The 18,365-nt window shown below is 42.4% G+C and overlaps 1 protein-coding gene across 3 annotated transcripts in view; it reads left to right on the top strand.

Annotated features, from left to right (window-relative positions):
* Positions 1–18,365, top strand: part of TCEANC2 (transcription elongation factor A N-terminal and central domain containing 2) — a 41,618-nt gene that overhangs the window by 5,453 nt on the left and 17,800 nt on the right. For all 3 annotated transcript variants that reach the window (XM_005665408.4, XM_013999365.3, XM_003356456.5), the window contains exon 3: positions 10,098–10,239. In XM_005665408.4, the coding sequence (XP_005665465.1) occupies positions 10,098–10,239 (142 nt within the window). The remainder of the gene's footprint in view (positions 1–10,097; positions 10,240–18,365) is intronic.

The raw sequence follows: 18,365 nt of genomic DNA, 5'->3' as shown, positions 1-18,365 counted from the left end.
TTCCCGTCGTGGCGCAGTGGTTAACGAATCCGACTAGGAACCATGAAGTTGCGCGTTCGGTCCCTGCCCTTGCTCAGTGGGTTAACGATCCGGCATTGCCGTGAGCTGTGGTGTAGGTTGCAGACGCGGCTTGGATCCCGCGTTGCTGTGGCTCTGGCGTAGGCCGGTGGCAATGGCTCTGATTCAACCCCTAGCCTGGGAACCTCCATATGCCGCGGGAGCGGCCCAAGAAATAGCAACAACAACAACAACAACAAAAAAGACAAAAAGACAAAAAAAAAAAAAAATGTATGTTGAACAGGCTAGCCGTTGTGCCTGGCACATAATAAACACGACTAAATCGTTCCCTCTTTTCACATATGGAAAAAGAGAGGCTTGTGTAGTGAAACTGGAGCTAAGGATGGTGATGGTGATGATGATAATAATAAAAATGATTACTACTTATATTTCTTGAGCCCAATTCTATCAGCTAGGTATTGTGCTAAGTGCTTTGCATATATTAACTTTAAATTCTAATGACTGTGAAATGGATGCTTTTATCATTTATATTTTACGGATGATGAATCTAAGGCACAGAGAGATTAGTAGCTTGTCCAGAGTCATGAAGCTGTCAGTGGCAGAGCTGGGATTTGAACTAGACAGTCTGGTTCCACAGTCTACAAGTAGAGGTTTCTGAATGTCAGCAGAGGAGGTATAAAATCTTGGAATATTAGCATCATTGTACTTCTGTTATCAACACATTACAAGTAATTTTGCCATAGCCTTATCACATCCAATAAAAGTGATACTCATATAGTGTACATTTGAATAGTAAAGGTTAATTTGGTTAATCTCTTCTTATTCCCTAAGGGAAAGTGATTTCTTCTGTTGGTTGCAATAGGATATTGTTTTAAATGGAAAGATTCTGGAAGGCGCTAATAATTTTAGGTTCCTCACTTAAGAATGCTGCATAGGAGTTCCCGTTGTGGTGTAGTGGTTAACGAATCCGACTAGGAACCATGAGGTTGCGGGTTCGGTCCCTGCCCTTTCTCAGTGGGTTGACAATCCGGCGTTGCCGTGAGCTGTGGTGTAGGTTGCAGACGCGGCTCGGATCCTGCGTTGCTGTGGCTCTGGTGTAGGCTGGTGGCAATGGCTCCGATTCGACCCCTAGCCTGGGAACCTCCATATGCTGCAGGGGCGGCCCAAGAAATAGCAAAAAAAGACAAAGAAAAAAAAAGAAAGAATGCTGCATAAATCTTTCCTCCCTTTGTAGGATTGACTAGCCAGTGTGTTATCCTCTCCCCCACCCGTGGAATGGTTGCCTTGTTATTGCTTATGAACAAATCATTTTCCCTAATTGGTTTTATCAAACCTAATTTTTTTTTTTTTTTTTTTGTCTTTTTGCTATTTTTTTGGGCCGCTCCCGCGGCATATGGAGGTTCCCAGGCTAGGGGTCGAATCAGAGCTGTAGCCACTGGCCTACGCCAGAGCCACAGCAACGCAGGATCCGAGCCGCGTCTGCAACCTACACCACAGCTCACGGCAACGCCGGATCGTTAACCCACTGAGCAAGGGCAGGGACCGAACCCGCAACCTCATGGTTCCTAGTCGGATTCGTTAACCACTGTGCCACGACGGGAACTCCCAAACCTGATGTTTTAACAGTCTTTTTTTGTCTTTTTTTTTTTTTTTTTTGGCTGCATGCATGTCACATAGAGCTTCCCAGGCCAGGGATCAAACCCAAGCTGCTGCAGTGACAACGCCAGATCATTAACCCACTGGACCACAAGGGAACTCCTAAACCTGATGTTTCGGCCATCCACAACTGTAAGGCCAGATAATATTTTGGAAAGCACTTTTTCTTTCTGGCAATAACCGTTTCATTACTCATTGAAGCTTCCCATTGATATTTTGTGTCCACTTCCCTTTTTCCTCTAAAAAATTCAGATAAGAACTTAAAATATCCGTTTGGAAGCCCATATTTGGGCAAAAACAAGGAAACATTCTTCGTATGTACATGGAATTCCTCTGCTCTGGAACTGACGTCTCTATTTTTCTAATCTTGCCCAAACATTTCAGATCTGAAGACTGTACTATACTTAGTCCTCAAAGGTATGAATAGCTTTGTTCTGTTATGCCTCCTGTGCCCTGGGGATAGAGAGACAAGTAAGAAATTGTTCCGGCCCCCAAGTTGCTCACAGTCTAGTGGAGAAGAGAGCCTTGTGGATGACTATTTGCAGAAAGCACAGGTGCGGTAATTGACTGCAAAGGGACTCAAGGGAGTTTCATCAAATGTGATTGGAGAGAGGCAGGAAAGGCTACATACAGGAGGTGATGCTGGAAGAGCCTTTAAAAATAAATAGGTGTTTATCACGTGGTTGAAGCAAAGAAAGCATCCCAGGCAGAAGGTGTCAATTCCTGTGATTCTTTTAGGCAGCTTCAAATAATTTCGTGTATGTTGAGTTGATGGTGAGGCCGAAAAGGATTTCAGGAGCCAAGTCATGTAAGGCTTTTTATACCATGCTAAAGAGCTTGGGCTTCTATAGTACCTTATGCTGGAATGATCTGATGTGGAACCCCTACCTTCACTCTAACCAGATAGAAGCGCTGGTGAAAAAGTTTCGAGTACACAGCTGAGCATGAAAAGAAGAAAGAAAAACCCTCAAGTACCAGGAAGAGAGGGGAAATCCAAACCCAGAGCTCTAAGTGGGAGCTGAAGATACAGGCCTGCCTTGGAGATACTGCAGGTCTGACCTCAGACCACTGCAGTAAAGCTAATTTCTGGTTTCCCAGTGCATGTAAAAGTTTATGTTTACACTGTGCTGTAGTCTTTTAAGTGTGCAGTAGCATTATGTCTGAAAAAGTGTACATACCTTAATTTTAGAATATTGCTAAAAAATGCCAACCGTCATTTGAGCCTTCAGCGAGTTGTCGTCTTTTTGCTAATGGAGGGTCTTACCTGGATGTTGATGGCTGCTGACTGATCGTAGTGGTGGTTGCTGAATTTCGGGGTGGTTTCTTAAAATAACACAGTGAAGTTTGCCACATCGATTGATTCTTCCTCTCATGAATGGTTTCTCTGTAGCGTGCAATGCTGTTTAATAGCATTTTACTCACAATAGAACTTCTTAAATGAAGGGAAGCCCACCAAACCCTGCTGCTGCTTTATCAACTAAGTTTATGTCATATCCTTTGTTGGCCTTTCAGCAGTCTTCTTAGCATCTTCAGGAGTGGATTTCATCTCAAGAAATCTCTTTCTTAGCTCATCCATAAGAATTAACTCCTTTCCATTAAAGTTTTTCTTGAGATTGCAGCAATTCAGTCGCATCCTCAGGCTCCACTTCTAATTCTAGTTCTCTTGCACTTTCCATCACAATTGCAGTTAATTACTCTGCTAAAGTCTTGAATTCTTTAAAGTCATCTGTGAGAATTGTAATCAAATTCTTCCAAACTCTTGTTAATGTTGATATTTTGACTTCTTCCCATGAATCATGAATATTCTTACTTGCATCTAGAATGTTGAGTTCTTTCCTGAAGCTTTTCAATTTACTTTGTCATCAGAGGAGTCACTGTCTATGGCAGCTATAGCCTTATGAAATGTACTTTTAATGTATTTCTAGATATATGCATATCTAGGAGTATATTCTAGGACCTGAAAGTCAAAATTACTGCTTGATCTTCTGGCGGCAGGAAGGATGCTGTGTTAGCAGGCAGGGAAAACATTAATCTCATACATCTAGAGCTCTTTAGTGACCAGGTGTATTGTCCTTGAGCAGTGATATTTGGAAAGGAATCTTTATTTCTGAGTGATAGTTTTCAACAGTGAGCTTAAAATGTTCAGTAAATTGTATTGTAAACAGATGTGCTGTCCTCCAGGCTTTGTTGTTCCATTTGTAGAGCCCTGGCAGAGTAGCTTTCATGAAATTATTAAGGACCCTAGGATTTTCAAAGTTATGAATGAGGATTGGCTTCAACAAAATCACCAATTGCTTTAGCCCCTAGTAAAAGAGTCTGCCAGTTCCTTACCGCTTTGACTTCTCCTCTCTAGCTATGCAAACCCGAGAAGGCATCTTCTTCCAAAATGATATTTCATCTACATTGAAAATCTGTCGTTTAGTATAGCTACCTTCATTAATTATCTTAGCTAAATCTTCTGCATAACTTGCTAGAGCTTCCACCTCAGCACCTGCTGCTTTACCTTGTACTTTTATGTTATGGAGATGCCTTCTTCCCTAAACCTCATGAGCCAGCCTCGGCCGCTTCAAACTTTTTTCTCTGCAGCTCTCTCAGCCGTCGTAGAACTGAAGAGAGCTAAAGCCTTGCTCTAGATTAAGCTTTGGCTTTAGTGAACATTGTAGTTCGTTTGATGTATGCAGACCACTAAAGCTTTCTCCGTTATAGCAATAAGACTTTCTCCATGTATGCAATAAGAACATATGCTGTGTTCATTAGAGTAGCACTTTTAATTTTCTTAAAGAACTTTTCCTTTGCATTCACAACTTGGCTAATTGCTTGATGCAAAAGGCCTGCTTTGAACTTGACTCAGCTGTCAACATGCTTTCCTCACTAAGCTTGGTCATTTCTAGCTTTTTTTTTTTTTTTTTTTTTTTTTTTTTTTGTCTTTTTTGTCTTTTTGTCTGTTGTTGTTGTTGTTGCTGTTGTTGCTATTTCTTGGGCCGCTCCTGCGGCATATGGAGGTTCCCAGGCTAGGGGTCGAATCGGAGCTGTAGCCACCGGCCTACGCCAGAGCCACAGCAACGCCGGATCCGAGCCGCGTCTGCAACCTACACCACAGCTCACGGCAACGCCGGATCGTTAACCCACTGAGCAAGGGCAGGGACCGAACCCGCAACCTCATGGTTCCTAGTTGGATTCGTTAACCACTGCGCCACCACGGGAACTCCCATTTCTAGCTTTTGATTTAAAATGAGAGACAGTGCTACTCTTTCTTTCGCTTGAACACCCGGAGGCCATTGTAGGGCTGTTAACTGACCTGATCTCAGTATTGTCTCAGGGAATAGCAAGCCCAAGGAGATGGAGAGATGGGGAAATGGCCTAGTGGTGGAGCAGTCGGAACATTTATCAGTTAAGTTTATTTTTTATGGGCATGGTTTGTGGCACCCCAAAAGAACCATAATAGTGACATCAGAGATCATTGATCACTGATCAAAGATTATAACAAATACAATAATAACGACCAATAAAAAAGGAGTTCTCTTCATGGCTCAGTGGTTAAAGAACCCGACTAGTATCCAAGAGGATGCAGGTTTGATCTCAGCCCTCACTCCGTGGGTTAAGAATCTGGTGTTGCTGTGAGCTGTGGTGTAGGTTGCAGACACAGCTTGGATCCCTTGTTGCTGTGACTGTGGCGTAGGCAGATAGCCACAGCTCCAGTTCAACCCCTAACCTGGGAACTTACATCTGCTGCACATGCAGCCCTAAAAACAAAAAACAAAAAACAAAAAAAAGAAAGAAAAAGGAAATTAGAGGGAGTTCCTCTTGTGGCTCAGTAGGTTAAGAATCCGACTAGTATTTGTGAGGAAGCACATTTGATCCCTGGCCTTGCTTAGTGGGTTATGGGTCCGGCATTGCCACAAGCTGTGGTGTAGTCACAGATGCAACTTAGATCCCACATTGCTATGGCTGTGGTGTAGTCTGGCAGCTGCAGCTCCCATTCGACCCCTAGCCTGGGAACTTCCATATGCTGTAGGTGTGGCCCTAGCCCTAAAAGGAAAAGGAAACGAAAGAAATTTGGAGTTCCCGTCGTGGCGCAGTGGTTAACGAATCCAACTAGGAACCATGAGGTTGCGGGTTCGGTCCCTGCCCCTGCTCAGTGGGTTAACGATCCGGCGTTGCCGTGAGCTGTGGTGTAGGTTGCAGACGCGGCTCGGATCCCGCGTTGCTGTGGCTCTGGCGTAGGCCGGCGGCTACAGCTCTGATTCAACCCCTAGCCTGGGAAGCTCCATATGACACGGGAGCGGCCCAAGAAATAGCAACAACAGCAACAACAACAACAAAAAGACAAAAAGACAAAAAAAAAAAAAAAAAAAAAGAAATTAGAACCTCACTCTTACTGCCGTGTGTGTGTGTGTGTGTGTGTGTGTGTGTATAATTTTTTAAAAAAAATTATAGTATTTGTACAGCTGAAAAATTAACATAAAAACTGGCCCAGACCAGGGAAAGGGCTTGGCAGAAGTGAGATTTCCCTGTTAAGACACTTCACAATCTAGAGTACACAGGACTTCCAAGGAAAACAATCTCCATTAAAAATGAATTTATGGTCAAAAATTACAAAACTTTACAAGAAAATAAATTACCAGGAGAGCAAATGAGCAGGAAGATGTAACTAATAGAATTTCTTCCCCAAGAAGGACAGATAGGAGAACAGTCTGAAAGAGACTTTAAATATATTTAAAATGTTCACAGAGATAAAGGAATAGGAATGATGAGATAAGAACAAGACAGTATGAAAAGAAAACAGGCAGATTTGGAGGAAAAAACAGAAAATCTGTCCTACAAAAAAAGCTTCTTTGTTGAGGATACTGGTATAGATTTCATTGAATATGTATCTTAAAAATTGTAGAGGCAAACACTAAAATGATAGAAATAGAATGTGTAATTTCCAACCATGAAAAAAAAGATTAAAGAAAACTCAGGCTTTTAAAAGATAAGGGAAAAAAGCAAAGAGAAGGTATGTCCAATATGTCAGTAATCATGATCGATGCAAATGGATTAAACATGCCTATTAAAAGATAGAGATTCTCAGATTGGATGAGGGGGGAGCAAAATAAAGCAGCCATAGGCTGTTAAAGCATAATGACCCAGAAAAGTTGAAAGTAAAGGAATGGAAGACATATGAATATGTAGTGGGAGTTCATCAAAGCAATGCTTATAATAGGAAAAATATGAGGGGGAAAACTCCCTAAAGATCCATTAGGGGAATCGGTTTTTAAATTCTAACATATTTGTATATAAAAATAATGGAATATTATCCAATACTATTAAAATGGATCAACTAGGTTTGTATGTATCCATATGGATAAATCAAGAAAATATATTGTGTGGAAAAAGCAAGTTGCGGAATATGATATTTACACTTCCTTCCTACTGAAAGTACCCCCTCACCTGGCTTCATTTATTTATTTTTCATACCATTTAACACAATATTTTATATTGTAACAGATCATAAAAAGGACTCTGTTTCAACTTTAGCTAAGACCGCTAAAGGCTGAAAACAAAGCAATAGGTATAAAATGACATTCCCAAATGTTATTCTAGATGGTCTTTGCAGAACGTGGGAAGGCAGTACATGGAATTCTGAACCCATCAGCTACCTTAGGCAATAAAGAAAGTTGAAGGAAGAGAGGAGAGAGAGTTCCTTTAGATGAAATGGGAGGTCTGAGGCGTGGTCCCTTGGAGAACTTGACCTCAGTTCTTGGAGTTGGTGGACACAGAGGCCAGACCTGTGCCTGGGAACATCTGAAACCAGAGGGTGGCAGCTCCTACCGTAAGGAGAAGTGGATGCGCGGAGAAGGCTGTCCGCATCAGAGTTGGTCAGGGTGATGATGTAGGCGTAGTGGGGCAAATGCTGGCTGGCCGAGAGTTGAATTAAAGGATCCTTGGAAAGCAGTGGGACCCTCACAGAGAGAATCAGGTTGCCAGAAACTGGAGACTTAGTGTGGACCTATAAGCAGCTGGAAGAGGTCTTGCTACTGTTGTAGGAATTGCAGGTGAAGCTCAACCATGGGAGTTCTACATGGAACCACAAAAGCACCTTCTGAGAGAGTCAGCTTTTAAATGTCTACCCAGTATAGAGAGTGCAGAAACCTGAGCAGTGTAGCATCACGACCCAAAATTAGGCTTTTCCTACCCCTCTCCTCCCCTCCTTTTCCTAGTTTCAAACCTGAAAGGTCAGAGAGCAAAGCAAACAAGCAGATGCGGGAGGAGAGGCAAAGATGGATGGGAAAATAGTGAAGTCAGACATCCCCTTCTTCCACCACGGGCAGCTAAGCTGGACCCCAGCCAGGGAGGGAGTTGAGACCTTTCTGGGGTTGCTTTTTATTGAACTATCACATGCATGTAAAAAAGTGGACAAATCATGAGTGTGTACATCTTAATAAATTTTCACAAAGAACATAACCTGTGTCACCAGTATCCAGCTCAAGAAATAGAATATTGTCTTGTCGTGGCAAAGCAGAAACAAATCTGACTAGGAACCATGAAGTTGCAGGTTTGATCCCTGGCCTTACTCATTGGGTTAAGGATCCGGCATTGCTGTGAGCTGTGGTGTAGGTCACAGATGCACCTCGGATATGGCGTTGCTGTGGCTGTGGTGCAGGCTGGCAGCTACACCTCTGATTAGACCCGTAGCCTGGGAACCTCCATATGCCACGGGTGTGGCCCTAAAAAGACAAAAAGCCAAAAAAATAAAAGAAAGAAATAGAATATTACGAGAAGTCTTTCTGTCCCCTTCCAGACCCTAACTGGGCCCACCTCTGCAGGGTAATGATGATACAAGACAAAAACAAATTTTTATAACTATAAAAGCAGTTTTATTTTTTGTCTCCCAATTTACTATTTAAAAAAATAGTTCTTGAAGTTCCTGTTGTGGCAAAGAGGAAGTGAATCTGACTAGTATCCATGAGGATGTGGGTTCGATCCCTGGCCTCGCTCAGTAGGTCAGGGATCCAGCGTTGCCATGTGCTGTGGTGTAGTTCGAAGACATGGCTCGGATCCTGTGTGTTGCTGTGACTGTAGTAGACTGCAGGTGTAGCTCTGATTCAACCCCTAGCCTGGGAACTTCTATATGCCACGGGTGTGGCCCTAAAAAAGGAAAGGAAAAAAAAAAAAACTTAGTTGAAATAATTTCAAAACTACAGAGAAGTTGCGATACAGTACAAAGATCTTCCTTGTTCCTTTCACCCAGATTCCTTAATTGTTAATACTTTACATTTAATGGAAAGACACATGTCAACTTTAAGATGGTAGATTCTTCTAGGAATGGAAGGAAGGGAATGAAAGGTGAAGGGTGTAAAGATACTTGAACTTGAGTTCCTGTTGTGGCGTAGCAGAAACAATCTGACTTGGCCTTGTCCAGTGTGTTAAGGATCTGGCGTTCTGTGAGCTGTGGTGTAGGTCGCAGACATGGCACGGATCCCGGGTTGCTGTGGCTCTGGTGTAGGCCGGCAGCTACAGCTCCGATTAGACCCCTAGCCTGGGAACGTCTATATGCTGTGGGTGCAGCCCTAAAAAGACGAAAAACAAACAAACAAAAGATACTTTACAGTATTTTATTGTTTTATGTGAAATGGCAAGATGTTAACTTTGTTTTCATTGTAAGTAGTGAGTTACTCTACCTTTTTATTTTTTGTTTATTTTTTCTTTTTAAGGGCCACACCCATGGCATATGGAGGTTCCCAGGCTAGGGGTTGAATTGGGGTTGTAGCTGCCGGCCTACACCACAGCTACCAGCAACACCAGAGCCGAGCCACACCTGCGACCTACACCACAGCTCACAGCAATGCCGGATCCTTAACCCACTGAGCGAGTCCAGGGATCAAACCCACGTCCTTATGGATACTAGTCAGATTCGATTCCACCGAACCACAATGGGAACTCCCACTCTACCTTTTCGTGTGTTTGAAGTTTTAAAAAATTCTTTAAACAAAAAAGGGTTTGAATTTTATCATCCAGGAAGTGAGGAGTTGTTGAAGTGTGTGCTTTTTATTGTTGAAATAAATATGTCTTTATGACTTCTCTGCTCTCTGTCCTTGCCTATGAATTAAGACACTTAAGTGAGCCATGGGGTTGATCCACCGCGGCATCGTTTTTCCTTTTCCCTCCTTACTGCCTCTCAGTGCTAAGTGCCCGGTGGTGTCTGACACGGTAAGATTAAAACTTGCACTTTCCTAATAAATGTAACTCTCTTCCTGATTTGCCGTAAGCAGGAGCTGCTTTTAAGCAATTACCCATCATTTGGGGCCATCACACATACTATGCTTTGGTTCAGGTCATAATCAATAATTCATATATCAATAGGAGCCCCATTAGCTCAGGTGAAGGCAGATATCTTTCTAATGAAAATGTTCCATTTTCCAAATGACTTTTCTTTTTCCCAGAGAGTTGTGGTCATAGAAGACATAAAAAGATGGAAAACTATGTTGGAGCTTCCTGATCAAACCAAAGAGAATCTAGTTGAAGTCTTACGAGAATTAAAGAAGAAAATACCGTCCAGGGAAGTGTTAAAATCAACAAGGATTGGTATGTTCCTTCTGAACTTCACGAGATGTGCTTATATTTTGTTTCTTTCCTTCTCCTTTCCTCCCTCCCTCAAACATTAAGTTGTCCATCTTATCAGTGCTTCTCAAACTATCTGTGGTGAGGGACCACTGTTTTAAAAAATTCTCCATTGGTTGCAGACTAATACTCTTATAATAAAATAAAAATTACCAGGAAAGGGAAATTAAAATATGCGAAATACAAGCCCAACTTCTAAGAAAAAAATCAGATTCAATAGATGTAGAATTACTTTGTTAAACTGCTATAAAAATTCCTAAATGTTTACTTCAGTTTCCATACTTACTGCTTGGACTGGTAACTGGCATGATCTGTGGATAACATTTTGGGTGTGCTTGATGCTTAGCGTGCAAAAATGAAGAAGACATGACTCGTGACCTCAAGATCCCTGGGGTTTGGTGGATAAACAAGCATGTAGACAAATGAGAGTAGTAAACTAGTGTAGGCTATTAAAAAAAAAAACAAACCAAAAACATATAGATTATGTCCACAGTACCATTCTGATCTGAACAAGGTATATGCTGGCACAGAGGACAGAGCAGTCACTTCTGTCTGGGGAATTCAGAAAAGGCTCCATAAGCAGAGGTGACATTTCAGTTAAATCTTGGCTTTTCAGTCTTGAGTAGAAATAACATCCGAAGCATGGTTTATAAAAACAAAATGATAGCAGCATTTGCTGCCACATCATTTATTGCAGCATTGGAGCTATTTTAAGAGGTAAGCCAGGAACTACGTTGAATTACCACTTTAGTACAGTACACAACTGTGAATAATACGCGAGGGAGGGCCAACATGTGTTCCTCAAGCTGCTCCTAAGTCCCCAGGGAGTCCAGGGTCGGCCTTCACAGCTGCTGTTCTTGCCCTCACCAGTGCAGCCATTGCCTTCTCTGCCTCCCCTTGACCTCTTGTTCATGAGAAGCAGGAGAGAGAGCAGCTTCAGCCTGGCACTAACAGCTGGTGTGAGCTGTGTGAAATCCCCCTGGGGGCCCCCCGCCAAGAGTCTTGAGAGTTGCACCCCTGTAATATAAACCAGAATCTGAGGAAATTGGATCTTAAAGAACATAAAACCCTATCATTATGGCCAAGGAGATTCTCCCATCTGCTGCTGGATTTTCTCTTTATAGGTTGTGGTCACTAGAGGGCAATAAGACCATTCATTTGAGCAGATAAGGTATTTCCACCAGTAGAGGGAAGTAGTGGTTAATATTTTATGACATGTATACACGTACATATGTGTATGTACATGTTCATATTTAGGCACACTGTAAATACCACTTAAAATCACATCTTAAATATCAACATAATAGGCTGAACTTGTCCTACAAATATAGAGCAGATGATACTTTAAAAAAAATCTTTTCTTTTTGTCCTTGGCATACAATTGGAGTGTTCTTTCAAGAATGGGTGTGTCTCATGTTCAGAGATTTCTATTCAAGAATCATAATGAAACCACAACAAAGGGGTATGGCTTAAGAGCTGGAAACCATCCAACTTTTGAATCTTGACCCTACCCTAAACCTGGCGCAAACCTGAGTTGTATGGAATATAAGAAGTCCTTGGTTCCTTTGTAGTTACATCAGTTGCTACGCTAAAGATTCATTTGGATCATTGCCTGAGAATATTTATATTCTTCCGCCTTTAGCCTCTTGTCTGTTCCTATCCTGTGGGTTATAAGGGACAGATATCTATTGGTACCTTCTTTGCGCTAAGAACTATGCTGGTGTAATAATGAAGGAGAAAGGTATTATCCTCACCTTTTGGGAGCCTGCAGTCTAATGGAAGGACAGGCAGTTTAACAAGACTTTTTCACACAATGTGATGAGTGCTCTGATGATGGGGAGAAGTTAGTCCGAGGAGGATAAGTGTTGGGAGTAGAGAGATGTTAAAGAATGTATCAGGCAGGGTTACATCATGAGAGTTGAACAGAGGGCTGGGGGTGGGAGAGAACATGGTGCACTGCAGAAACTAAAAGAATCGTGGTGTATTCGAAATGTAGTATGCTGGAGAGAGAGTCTGGACCAGTTGGAGAAGGCTCTTTGTAAGCCATTTGAAACTGTTTGGTCTTAGCATGTGTATTGGTTACCTGTCTCTGTGTAAAAATTATCCTCAAATTTAGCAGCTGAAGTATTTCTTATCTTACACAGGTTTACTGAGAGTCAGGAATCTGGGAGCTGCTTGTTTGGGTGCTTCTGGCTCATGGTCTCTTAAGAGGTTATAGTCAAGCTGTTGGCTTGGGCTCTAGTCATCTGAAAGCTTAGCCAGGGCTTGGAGATCTGCTCATAATGGCTCATTTGTGAAATTGCTGGTAGGAGGTCTCAGTTTCTTATCACCTGGGCCTCTCCCTTGGGCTGCTCAGGACGGGTTGGCTGACTTTCCCCAGAATAAGTGATCCAAGAGAACAACCAAGATGGAAGCCATAGTGTCTTCTTTACCACCTAATCTTGAAAGTGACATACTCTCACTTCTGTTATGTTCTATTGATCACGCAGACCAACCTGGGTACCGTCTGGGAGACAACTGCACACAGGTTATGAATACCAAGAGGTGAGGCTCAGTGCGGGCTGTCTTGTAGCCTGGCTATCGCACATGTATTTCTTTTTTTTTTAACCTAGATATATTCTACCTTCTGGAACTGCAGATATATGTTCATTTACAGAAGTTTTACAACCATTATCTCTTCAAAAGCACACCTCTCTTTCATTCTCTCTAGTCATTTGTTCTGGGATTCTATAATTAAAAGTATGCTAGACCTTTTATTTTAGCTTGAATGTCCTCTTGTCTCACATAGAATTCTGAGCAATTTCTTTAGGTATATGTCTTCCAAGTCACTGATTCTCTTTTCAGTTGACTCTAATTTGTTATTTCACCCATTCATTGAGTTCTTTCAAAAACTATTTTTTATTTTTACAAATTTTCTTTTACCCCGAAAATCTGTTTCTTTTAAATGTTATTTGTATATACTTGTGATTGTGCCTTTTATTTCTTTTAGCATTTAATGTATAGTTCTTCTGTATTCTTCTGACTGTTCTAGTAATTGAAATCCTTGGGATTTAAACCCGTTGTTATTGTTTCTGCTGACTCTCTTGGTGCTTGCCTTCCCATGTGCTTCTTGATTTGTAATTGTGAGCTCGTTATTTTCTTCCGATCTGTGGGAATTCTGTGGGGCTAAATCGGAAAACCTTCCCTGGTGAAGGGATTAGCTTCTTTTTTTGTTTGTGCCAGTAGTCAAGGATGACTTAGGACCTGAAATGCGTTAGCACAGCTCTCAAGGATCCTAACTCAGGATCAGAGTCCCAGAATTAGCTCTCCCACCTCACCACTGGCCCTAAGCTAAGTATTTCAGTAGTGTTGCTGTTAACATCCACCCTTAGGTTAACCCCACCCCTTTAGCCTCCACTTACTGTTTTTTGAAGTGGTTTTTATCCAGAATCTGGTTGTGTGGCAGTGACAGGGTAGCTTTAGTCCACTGTAAAGCCTCCGACCCTAGAGAGAATAAGTGGTGGTTATTGAAGGATCTTTGAATGGAGGAGTGACATATTCAGCTCTGCAGTTTAGAAAACTCTGTCTGCCACGTGGGAAAAGTGTTGGAGAAAAACACACCTAGAGGCAGGAAGCCCCTTTGAGAAGCTACTGCAATATCTGGATGAGAAATGAGGATGGCCTGGATGGGGTAGTCGTCAGGAGGGTGGAGAAATGTGGTTGGAATCAAGAGTCGTAAATACAGTAAAACCCAAAGGACCTGAAGGTGGATTGGATGTTGGGAATGAAGATAAGAGAGTAAAGGCTGAGGCCCAGATTTCTGGTCTAGGCAGCAAGGCGGATGGCAGCACCTTTCATTAAGATAGGAAGCAGGTTGCGGGGGGATAATAAGTTCAGTTTTAGACTTAACTGTGTTTGGCAAACTGTGGGGGATCCAAGAGGAAGTGTCCAGCAGGATGTTGGCTGTACGAGGCTAACGCTAAGGAGGAACGGAACGGAGCAAATAGATACCTGAGGGTCAGCAGCGTGTAGTCAGACCTGAGGCAGTAGCCTGGGAAGAGTACGTACGAAAGTGAGGAGCCGAGCCCCAATCCTGAAGCACACCCGTGTGCAAGAGACTTGTAGGAGACGGGGGTGTGACCAGGGAACAGGAGAGAGCCTGTCATGGAGTGGGAAGGAGTGCTTCTGAGGAGGGGATTGGTCAGCAGTGTCTATTGTTGTCAAAGGGCCAAATAAGCTAATTCTAAAAATTGCACATTGGATTTTGCAAAGTAAGGCCAAATGATGATGATTTTGGTAAGGACTGTTTCAAAGGCAGGGTTAAGGGCAGAAGCTTGAAGAGTGAGCAGGAGGTAAGGAAATGAAACCGAAAATAGTCAACTCTTTTTCAAGAAGTTTGGTGTTGAAAGGAAAGAGAGAGGCAGCAGTATCAGAAAGGGCATGTGGGATTGAAGAAAGTTCTGATTTTTAAAATAGGAGAGAATCTAACCTATTGAGTGACAGGTTCATAGGGAGACCTTTGCAGGGAGAATGGACCAGACTTTGCAGGGATCGACCGTAGAGATGAGATGCCTCTTATTTTGTTGCCACTCATTCCCTCCTGACTGGCTCTTTCTGCCTTCAGATGCACTTAAATCTTCCCCTTTAACTCTCTGCTTTTTTTTTTTTTTTTTTTAGACGCCTTGTTTGTCTTCTTTCTTTTATAGCCAAATTCCTTGAAAAACTATTAATAATCACAACTCCCATTTCTGCCCCTCCCACTCCTTCATTAAATTATTTCCATGTTGGAGTTCCCGTCATGGCGCAGTGGTTAAGGAATCCGACTAGGAACTAGAAGGTTGCGGGTTCGATCCCTGCCCTTGCTCAGTGGGTTAACGATCCGGCGTTGCCGTGAGCTGTGGTGTAGGTCGCAGACGCGGCTCGGATCCTGCGTTGCTGTGGCTCTGGCGTAGGCCGGTGGCTACAGCTCCGATTCGACCCCTAGCCTGGGAACCTCCATATGCCGTGAGAGCGGCCCAAGAAATGGTAAAAAGACCAAAAAAAAAAAAAAAAAAATTATTTTCATGTTGGCTTCTCCCACAACCACCATTCTCTCTCAGGACACAATTATTTCCTTCTATCCAAATCCAATAGCCTTGTCTAGTTCTCATCTTCCCAGAACCATGAATTTGAAACCATTGATTGCTCCCTTTTCTGTTGACATAAATGACACAGAACTTGTTGCCAATTCTTTATCTATTTTTTAAATGTTTATTTCCTTCAAGCCCTTATCTGAGTTTGTAATTACTTATTTAATTATTTACTTAGTTGTTTTTTCTTTGCTATACAGCAACTCTCTGCCAGCAGGACCATGCAATGTATTTTACTCATCAATGCGCTTTAAGCATTAGTGTGGCATATGGCAGAAGCTTATGATATGAATGAAATCAAATGAATGAAAATGATAATTTCAAGCAAAATTTTCTCCATGGCCCTTTCTAGCATTCTCTGTTCCTATTTCTTGCCTGTCTCTGTTTCTTCTTTGTGCCCTGATTTCTTACAGGGGGTACTTTTCCATAAACCTCAGACCTCAGTCTTTGGTTGCTGCTTTAGAGCACTTAGCCAGAGAGGCTGTCCAGTTCTCGAGCTTAACTGAGGCGTTAATTCAGACAACTCTTGGGTGTACAGCTCCTATCCTGATCTATCTCTGAATCTTAGATTTTTTTGAAAACTTTGTTCCAATTTATATTGCTAATGTTTTCTTAAAATCTTACTAATTTAATAGGTGAAAATAGCATCCTGTTTTCATTTGCTGCATATAATGAATTGTTTTCTCTGTGTTTGTTGGTCCTTTGCCCTTTTTTTGTGAATTATTTGCGTTCTTTGTCCATGTACTGTTAAGATCTTATAGTTTTTGCTATCTGTTTCTGAACTTAATAAATGTCCATGTCCTAAACTCTTAAATCCATTTAGCTACTTGGATTATAAACAAGGAAATTCAGACTCAGAGTGATGAAGTGACTTATCCAGGGCCACATAGTGAGTTAGCCCCAGAGGTGTAATGAGAACCCAGGTCTCTTGGGGCAGTGTGCTTTCTTGGTTAGCAGGCTGCCTTTGTGCCCTGAACTCCAGCCATATGTGCCTTTGTTTTATTGGACATCTCTACCATTCTACCGTTCTACCATCTGCTCAAGCCCTCTTTTAAATCAGAATTTAGTGCCTTTTCTTGTGTACTTCAAATGGGAATTTTCTCCTAGTATTCCCATTTAGTCAGTGTTTGCTCTGACATAAACTCTTTAGGTGAAAATGTCCAGCAAGCGGTTGGAGATGTAGGATGGCAACTCAGATGAGAGTTTGCAACTAAAAATATGTATTTGGAAGACATTTGCCGGGAAGCCTTTGCTTAAAATCACGAAAGTAGACGAATCCTCTGAGTAAAAGAAAATATTAAAGGGCTGAAAGATTGAACTGGGGAGAATGTTCGTGGTGGGGAAGTGGGGAGAGGAAGAGGAGCCGATGAAGAGGCAGAGGGAGTGTAATTAGGGAGGGGAGAGAAGCTGGCAGTGCAGTGATGTGCGGGCTAAGGAGGAGATCATTTTGAGAGGCAGGGGAAGTGAGTGGCCTCACTGTCTGGGAAATTGAGGGCCAGCCAAGCAGAAGCCTGGTTTATTATAAAAGGAAACCAGCGGACAAGGGGTATCGAGTGAACGGCTGATGAGGCAGTGCAGTTAGGCCTTGCACTCTCAACCTTATAGGCACAGAGGCTCTACTTTTGCAATACTGTAGATATACATATTCTGGGAAGAGTTTTAAGTCAATCACATTGATCTGATTTCCATTTGTGATTGATCAACAACAAAAAACCCTCTCCTTACAAAGTGCTTTCACATCTGTGACTTCATTGGATCGATATAGCAGTTCTGTAAGGTAAATATTATTTTCTCATTTCACAAATGGGAACGCCGAGGCTTAGAGAGTTTAAAGTAACTTGCCCCAGGTCAGAAAACCAGATACTAAGTGACAAAGCTAAGATGGTCTTATGCCATATCATGCTGCCTCCGGAAACCCAGAGGTGCACTTTTGTCTGTGGCAGGCTCTTACTTCTCCTTTAAGACCCAGACAAAGCATAATCTCTATGAAGCTAAAAATGTGTCTTACTCAACATTCTGTCCCAATGTGGAATGAATAAATGAGTTAGTGAATGAATGGGTATGTGATTTGTTTTTTGTTTGGCTGTTTGTTTGTTTTGCTTTTTAGGGCCGCACTCACAGCATATGGAGGTTCCCAGGCTAGGGGTCTAATCGGAGCTGCAGCCTCCAGCCTACGCCAGAGCCACAGCAAACACCAGATCCGAGCCACGTCTGTGACCTACACCACAGCTCACAGCAACGCTGGATCCTTAACCCACTGAACGAGGCCAGGGATCAAACTTGCGTCCTCATGAATACTAGTCAGATTCGTTTCCTCTGGGCTATGACGGGAACTCTGAATGGGTAGGTGATTTGACTTTTCCAAGTTCATGGAACAAATTAGTGGCAAGAACCTTTCAAATAGCCTTCTCTTCTCAGATAGTCCCATAGATTCCCATTGCTTCAGCAATCCTGAACTAGTGATTAGCTCCTGTATTCATTTTCTATGAATAGTGCCATAACAAATCGCCAGAAAATTAGTGAGTCAAAAAAATACAGATTTATTATCTTACATTTCTGTGGGTTAGAAGTCTCAGTGAGCTAAAATCAAGGTGTCAGCAGGGCTGCATTTCTTTTCTGGAGTCTCGGGGGAGAATCTGTTTTTGCCTTTTCCTGTTTCTAGAAGCCATCTGCTGTCTGTGGTTTGTGATTCTCTTCCTCCATCTCCAGAACTGGCAATGGTGAGTTGAATTCTTCTTGCACCTCATCTTCTCTGACCCACTCTTGGGTCTCTTCTGCCTTTAAGGACTCATGTGATTATATCGGGCCCACCTAGGTAATCCAGGCTCATCTCCGCATCTCGGGGTCCTTAACTTTAATCACATATGCGAAGTCCCTTTTTCCTGGTCAGGTCACATATCCACAGGTTCTGAGGATCAGGACATGGATGTCTTTGGGGACCATTATTTTGCCCACCAGAGCCCTCAAATTATGCTGTGCTCT

The sequence above is a fragment of the Sus scrofa genome, chromosome 6, assembly GCF_054392235.1.
Source record: "Sus scrofa isolate SSC_HxYL_T2T_F1_AM1 chromosome 6, Sscrofa_HxYL_maternal_Yorkshire_Landrace_v2.0, whole genome shotgun sequence".
NCBI classification, from domain to species: domain Eukaryota; kingdom Metazoa; phylum Chordata; class Mammalia; order Artiodactyla; family Suidae; genus Sus; species Sus scrofa.
The sequence above is the reverse complement of the archived record's forward strand: the minus strand, read 5'-3'. Positions and strand labels throughout refer to the sequence as shown.